This window comes from Lolium rigidum, chromosome 3 (genome assembly GCF_022539505.1).
Source record: "Lolium rigidum isolate FL_2022 chromosome 3, APGP_CSIRO_Lrig_0.1, whole genome shotgun sequence".
Taxonomy (NCBI): domain Eukaryota; kingdom Viridiplantae; phylum Streptophyta; class Magnoliopsida; order Poales; family Poaceae; genus Lolium; species Lolium rigidum.
Window position 1 is genome coordinate 325,647,753 of NC_061510.1, and position 7,898 is coordinate 325,655,650.

The 7,898-nt window shown below is 43.0% G+C and overlaps 1 protein-coding gene across 1 annotated transcript in view; it reads left to right on the forward strand.

Moving 5' to 3' along the window:
* Positions 1-6,899: 6,899 nt before the first annotated feature.
* LOC124703842 (protein SABRE-like) overlaps positions 6,900-7,898 on the forward strand; it is an 18,785-nt gene continuing 17,786 nt past the window's right edge. Inside the window, exon 1 of the mRNA XM_047236081.1 lies at positions 6,900-7,003. Within this exon, the coding sequence (XP_047092037.1) occupies positions 6,933-7,003 (71 nt within the window). The 5' untranslated portion in view covers positions 6,900-6,932. The remainder of the gene's footprint in view (positions 7,004-7,898) is intronic.

Consider the following 7,898-nt stretch of genomic DNA (forward strand, 5'->3'; position numbering starts at 1 on the left):
TCCTACAAGTATAACTCGATGCAAACATTAGTCCATAGGGATTGTCATTAATTACCAAAACCACACATGGGGGCTCCATGCACTTTCACTGGTTTGTAGTCATAACATGGTGTAAGCATGTGCAAAGTCAACCCAAATAAAGCATAGAATACCACAATATTATGCTTTTGTATGATGGAAACAACACATGATTCTTTCAATGGCACATTAAGCACTCTCAGCTATTTAAGACAAGTCATGTTAAAAAAATAACTACTAAGCATATAATTAAAATAACATCTAACATGACATGCTAAAGTCTAAGCCATAGTCTAAACAAGCTTCCTTTTGCACCACTATAGGCATGAAATATTTTACTCGTCTCCAACACCAATCAATTTATTTGAAACAACTCTCATAGATAATAATCAATAAAGACAAGAGATATAATCATACTTAACTAAAAAAAACTAACAAGCTCTAAACAAAATACGAGTGGAAAACAAGAGCTAAACGTAGTACTAGAAAAAGAGAACACTCGAAGAACAATAAGAGTGAAAACTAGAGTGTTCTATGCAATGAAAACGGAGTGTGTCATTCTCTAAAACAAGTATGTTGAGATCCAACCATATACTACAACAAAAAAAAACTAAAAACATAAATAAAGACGCTCCAAGAACATCACATAGCATATGAAGCAATAAAAATATAGTGTCTTGAAAGATGATGTGATATCTTTGTTGATGAAGAATGCAATGCATTGGGCATCCCCAAGCTTTGACGCTTGTACCTCTTGGATATTTCTTGGGGTGACATGTGCATCCCCAAGCTTAAGCTTTTGTCCATCCTTCATCTCATCACATCATTCTTCTCTCCCTACACTTGAAAACTTCCTTCACACAAAACTTCACACAATTTTCATTAGCAACATTAGTGCAATCAAAATAACAAATCCACTTTGTTTCAGTTCTAACATAAGTAAAACATCCATTGAAACATTATCTACTGTAGCAACTTTTTTTTAAATCTCTTTCTCTCAAAAGAACTCAAAATGAAAAAAATTAAGAGGCAAATGCAAATAGCGCAGAAATCTGTCAAAACAGAACAGCAGGTAAATATCATTTTTTTCGAAAATCCTCTGTTGCTCAAATCGAAAAGTGCAAACTAATGAAAGTTAGATAATAACCTGGGGCAAGTTCTCAAAATTTTTCAGATCAATCCGACGTTCTGGCTGAGAATAATAAATTTTTTGGTGGCAACATAGAATCTGTTTCGGGACAACAACTTTCCCAAATCTTACCTTCTTACTATTAGAGGCTATCCTTGGCACAAAAGCGAAATAAAAAGGATAAGGAGAGGTTATTACAGAGGTAACAACTTACAAGACTCAACAAAAGAAAAATTATAGAAATAAAACATGGGTTATCTCCCAAGAGTGCTTTTATTTAACGCCTTTCAGCTAGACGCATAAAGCTTGAATCAAGTATTTACAAGTGAAGACGCATGAAGACCAATGCCAGAAGTCTTTTCAACAGGGAATTATATTTTCTCCATATAAGTTTTAGAAGACCCTCTCTCAATACTCTTGGGTTCACTACTTTCATCAAATGGGGTTTCAGGAACAATCCAATAAAAATTCTTTTCCAAAGCTTCATGCATTCCTACGAGTTTGAAAGATACTGGTATTTTGATTTCCTCCCTATTTTTAGGCTTGGTTTTGTCTATCTTTTCAAGTGTACCAATAACATCTACACATGAGCCTAGCTTCTTAAACCGATCAAAGACTTTTCTAGCTTCTATAACAACATCTCTAAATTATTTAAGCAAAGTTTCCAGAATAAAATCTCTCATTTCATCATCCTCAACTTCATGAAGTTTAAGAAATATTTGCTGCATTATGGGGTTAAGGTTAACAAACCTACCTTCCAACATTTGAACAAAATAAGCTGCATCAGTTTCATAATTAGGAGCAAGTTCTACTAAGGATCTATCCTCAATATCTTTGTGCTTACTAACATGATTAAAGAATTCTTCAATGTTATCTCTCCCAATTATAGAATCACTATCCATTGATAAGTCTTTCAGAAGGTACTTAGGGATCAACATAATGAGATAAAAATAAAGCAACAAAATAACAACTATAAAAGGAACTATTTTGTGTGTGTGTTTGATAAAAGAAGCAAACAAGACAAAGTAAAATAAAGTAAGCAAAACAATAACAAAGTAAAGAGATTGAAGATGAGAGACTTCCCTTGCAGAAATCCTCTTTCTCCCCGACAACGACGCCATAAAAGAGCTTGATGTTGTGTAGAGTATGCTGTTGAAAAACCCCAAGAGGAAGGTATGATGAGCACAACAAGAAGTTTTCCCTCAGTAAGAAACCAAGGTTTATCGACCAGTAGGAGAAAGAAATCACTTCTGAAGGTGTTGTTGTCTGACTTTGGCAGGGCGCACTACCGGTTTCAGCAACAACGTGGAACCTGCACACAACACAACCAAACTACTTTGCCCCAACTTACACTGAGGTTGTCAGTCTCACTGGTTTTGCTGAAAACAAATGATTAGACGTATAGTATGGAAAGAGATGTTTGTTTGCAGTGAAATTAAGAGAACTATACTTGCAGTAAGGAAACATAACAAATATTTGCAGTAGATGGTTTTATCAGTGTAAAAGAAAGGACCGGGGTCCACAATTTACTAGAGGTGTCTCTCCATAAAGATGAATAACATGCTGGTTAAACAAATTACAACTGGGCAATGGGAAATTCGCAAAATAAAGACCATACATGACATATGAGATTTATTGGGCATTACAACAAGATTCATAGACCGTAATCCAACTGCATCTATGACTAATAATCCACCCCCAGGATATCATCCGAACAACTTTGGGTATTAAGTTGCAAACAATAGATTATTGCATTAAGTAGAGTGTGTAAAGTAAATAATAAAATTATCCTTGGATAAAGTATTGTTGTTTTCTCCCTAGTAGCAACAACACATCTACAACCTTAGGAGTTACTGTCACTCTCCCAGATTACTAGAGGCATGAACCCACTATCGAGCATAAATACTCTCTCTTGGAGTCACAAGCACATACTTGGCCAGAGCATCTACTAGCAACCGAGAGCATGCAAGATCACAAAAAAAATATAAACAAGTCTATAATGAACTCAACCATAGTATTCAATATTCATCGGATCCTAGCAAACAAAACATGTAGCATTACATAAAGATGATCTTGATCATGGTAGGCAGCTCACAAGATCTAAACATGAAGCATATGGAGGAGAAGACAACCATCTAGCTACTGCTATGGACCCGTAGTCCACAGATGAACTACTCACGCATCACTTCGGAGGCGGGCATGGTGATGAAGAGGCCTCCTGTGATGATCTCCCTCTCCGGCAGGCTGTAGGGAAGAGCTTCAGAACCCTCCCGAACTTGGGTTCACGATGGCGGCGGCTACAGAACATTTCGTGGATGGAGGGTCGGGTGTTTAGTTTTTTCCCGAGGATGTTAATTTATAGGCGAAACAACGATGTTGGTGGGCGCACGAGGGGCCCACACCACCCCTAGGCGTGGCCAGGGGGGCCCGTGCCTAGGCATGGTGTGGCCGCCTCCTGGCTCTTCTCCATCTCACCTTTGGACTCCGTCTTCGTGACATCAAAATAGGAACTTCATCTTTCGTTTCATCCAATTCTGAGAATATTTCCAGAACAAATTTTCTGAAATACAAAAACAACAGAAAACAAGAGTTGGCGTTGTGGCAACTTGTTAGTAGGTTAGTTCCATAAAATACATAAAAATACCACAAAGTGTAAACAAAACATATATAAATTGGTGTAAAACAAGCATGGAGCATCAAAAATTATAGATACGTTTGCAACGTATCAGGACACATGACAAAAACTTTATTTTGCAGGTTGCTAGAGAGGAGAAGGAGAAATAATGTCGTTGCCTACTCGACAATACCCTGGAGGAGGTATCCTCACGGAAGGGGGAAGAAGATTGGGCCAAAGGGTGGAGAGCCATCGGGACGGTGGTACACGATTTACCCAACTTCGGATCACGTTGCACGAGGGGCATGGCCTACTACTGCTTGCCTGGAATTATCTGGGCGTTTCGAGTTGTTAAAATGAGTTGTGGTTGTGCCTCTAGGGCTCCCAGGATTCGGCTTATGTAGGCCCCAGATCTAGAGTTTATATGGAGAGTCCTACCCAGATACAAGTTGCCTAACTACGGAATATTACATTGCCGTGCACGGCAATGATCCACCTATTCCTAACTTCTCGTCATGGATCTGGCTTCCTTCATGGGCCTTCATGGATCCGACTCCTCGCGCAAGTCTAGTTGGATCCGGCTCCCTGTTCCTGGGCTGGACATCTTCCATCTTTAATCAACAACAATTGGGCTGTCCGGTGGGCCATATGCCAGCACCACCATATGTGGGCCACCCGGGCTTGTTGGATAACTGGGACTACTGTAGGGTACCCGTTAATCATACCCACAACACCCGTTTTCCCCTCGAGCGTTGCCTCAGGTTCCCTTTTATACAAACACCCTCGTTTCGCCCAAAAACCTAAGCCATATTTTCTCCAAGATTTATTGAGGCGACAGAGGTGAAAGTCCTCTCCTACTCCGGAAGAGGGCAGATCCTGCCTCACCGATGCCTCCGGTGAAGGAGAAATCGACGGCATTGCATCACCACTCCTCCTTGACGTAGGGGGAGTCATCTCCATCAACACCATCATCACCACCATTACCATCCATGAGATCAACTTCACCCTCCTCATAGTTTGTGTTTGATTGAACCCCGAATACTGTTTTAAGGGCTAGTTGCATGTTTGTGATTGGTACTTTGTCATTATTTGGTGGATATATTATATTTTTAGATTGTGTTGTAATCATTATGCTTCTGGTCCATATCATGTTTGACACTTGTGAGTAGTTCCCATGTTCCCCATTGCACATGATGATCTGGCTATGATTCTATATGATGTGCAATGAGTATTTGGTCAAGTTTTTATCTTTTATATTGTTTTATGATGGTTTTATGCGAACGTCGACTGCATATTACTTCACCTATATAGGCTCACAGAGCTACACTTTAATGTAATGAATGAGTGTTGGAAGGGACGAAATGATAGAAACCGTTTTCCAATACTTTGAGTTGCACTAGAGGGCTTGATGTCGGGGACCAATGATCTAATTTCTATGGTGAGACATTTATGTCTTAATGATTCCTATACTTGCACATGAGAATGGCTCTAGAACCCACCATAAGAGGTGCATTTGCTCATATCTATGGCTGCATCTAATTTAGGCTCCACCCCTAAGAGAATGAATCATGTTGTGTAGAATTCTTAATGCTAGTGACTCCATGCCGCCCTCGGGAACACTTGTCTCATATAAGCACACACACACTTGAGTTTGTCATGTTGCTGCATAGAGGATTGAGCTTTCTCTCATTGAGAGCATTTACATATTGCTATTTACTTTCTGCATTTTACTTTATTGCAAACTATACACCTAAAACACCAAAAAATGTTGAATTATTATTATTGTTTACTTGTCAAATCTGCTAACCAATACTTTCAGCTCCTCGTGGGTTCGACAATCTTTCTTATTGAAAAGTAGTACAATTGATCTACTACACTTTGGAGCCATCACCGCCGCGGGCAGCCGAAACACCCTTCTGCAGTCCAGGTCCCCCTCATCCTCCTCCCACATCATGCCCTCCTCCTGCCATCTTCACCACCTCCGCAAAACGACCCACGCCCAAGCTCCTTTTCCCATAACTCCCGAGAGAAGCTAACCTTCGTAGGAATTGGGAGGCGTCCACCAACAACGGTACAACAATCCTATGGTGCGAACGATCTGGTCTCGACAAGATCTCTACTCACCCAGACTAGATTAGGAACCGAGCTCGAAACCCTAGATCCATATCGCGAATCCGCTCTCCATGATGGAGCTCTCGAAGTTTTGAGGGGCGATGTTGCTTTTGAAAGCGTAAAACCACCACCCGCCTCCTCCGCCCTGGTACGAACGCCATGGATGATGTCAGGCGTCGCGCATCCGTGTCGACGCGAGATGAAGATACGGTGCCGACCCGGGGCGAAACAGAGTGACGCGGCCAGTCAACCTCCCGCCCTGACTCCCCGATCCCCTTTCTTAGCGGCGATGGTCTCCGCTGCTTGATCCTCTAGACTCGATCAACCTCCACATCCCGCGCCGCCACCTTCCCCTCTGATAGCACCTTGGCGTACACCCTCGGAGAAATCTCCGGATGGACTCGCAGGGTAGTGAGTTGCACACGACGTGGAGTTGGTCGGACCGGTGACGAGGTCACCGCAGCCGCGAGAGTGTGGCTGCGAACGCGAGACATCCTCATGATCCCACGAGTGGATCTTTTAGTTGCAAGTTGAGATGCAACAAAAATAATATGCTCTGAACCGTTTGATTTGCTTCGGCGATTCGCGTAATCCTGAGTTGCAACCTGAGTTACAATTGAAATTTGATAACATGAGAACAAAATTAATTCAACCGAGAAATAATCACACCTATTTTTCAATTAATGTAAATCTGTCATCTCCTGGCAATTGGCGCAAGACCATGGCGTCCGTTTCGCCGAGAATTCCCAACGACGAGAAACCCAAAGCTTGGCCCCTACACTAGACCACACCACTGCTGCTGCTACTACTTTGTCTTCTCCCCTCTCTGACTCTCTGACACATCCTCCGAAGCAACAGCGCAGCATCTCTCCACGCGAGCGCGACTCCCGACGGCAGATCGCTCCCTCCATCCCGAGCCCTCGCACCGCCAGCCCGCGCCTCCGCCCCGGAGCTAGGGTTCCCGATCGCGCCGGCCGCGTCGGCGGAGCCCATGTCGGCGCCCGCGGCCCCCCGGATCCGGGCGGCCTGACGCGGATCCGGCGGACGGGGCGGACGGGCATGGCGTCCTCGCCGGTCAAGTTCTTCTCGGTCTTCCTCGTCGTCTCCGTCATCGGATGGGTCGTCTTCACGTAAGCCATCCTCCCCCACCACGCCCGCCCAACGCTGGAACCGAGTAGTATTAGGTTCTGGCCTCTGGGCTTCGCCTCGCGGGGGAATTCGGGCATTTGGTTCCGAGCATCACGAGGCCACTCAGTGCAGTGCTCAGTGACAGTCGGATTTTCAGTCTCCGGGCTGGTGAATTTAGCGTGGCTGGTGTTTCGTGATCGATGACTGAAATGGCCCAGTGCTACTCCACTAGCAGATGCACTAGTGAACTGGAGCTAGGGATGTAAACGGATCGGATCGGATCGGATACTGCTATTACCATATCCTTTACCATATTTTTATAACGGATTCGGATCGGAGCGGCTAATGATCGGATGCGGATTCGAATGCGGATTATATCGGATTACGGATATGGTACGGATTCGGACCGGACTCGGATCGGAAGCGGATTATTAAGAAAATATACATATAAAAATAGAAATATGCTTTTTTTATGTAAAATATGTTTGTAATTATAGACTATAGTTAAATATACACACTTGTTCGTGCAACAAAACAGAATTACATGCTAATAACATACATATTTTAGCTGATGAATTAACTATATTGTATAAATATTTAGAGTTGGGCTCATTTTCACGGATTACCCTCTTTGTGAACCTCGGATAATCCGCAAAAAATGGCGGATAATCCTTATCCGTCGGATAGTATCAATACCATATCCGCTACCGTATCCGCCAGATATCCTCTTGATCACTATCCGCATCCGCATCCATATCCGTCGGATTTCTAAAAATGCATACCATATTCTCAAAAACGGATACGGATGTGAATTCGGAGCGGAAATTATCCGTACCATTTACAACTTGAACTGGAGCCCCATGGGGACTTGCTCTCGTCTGGGGAGCCCTAGGTGGT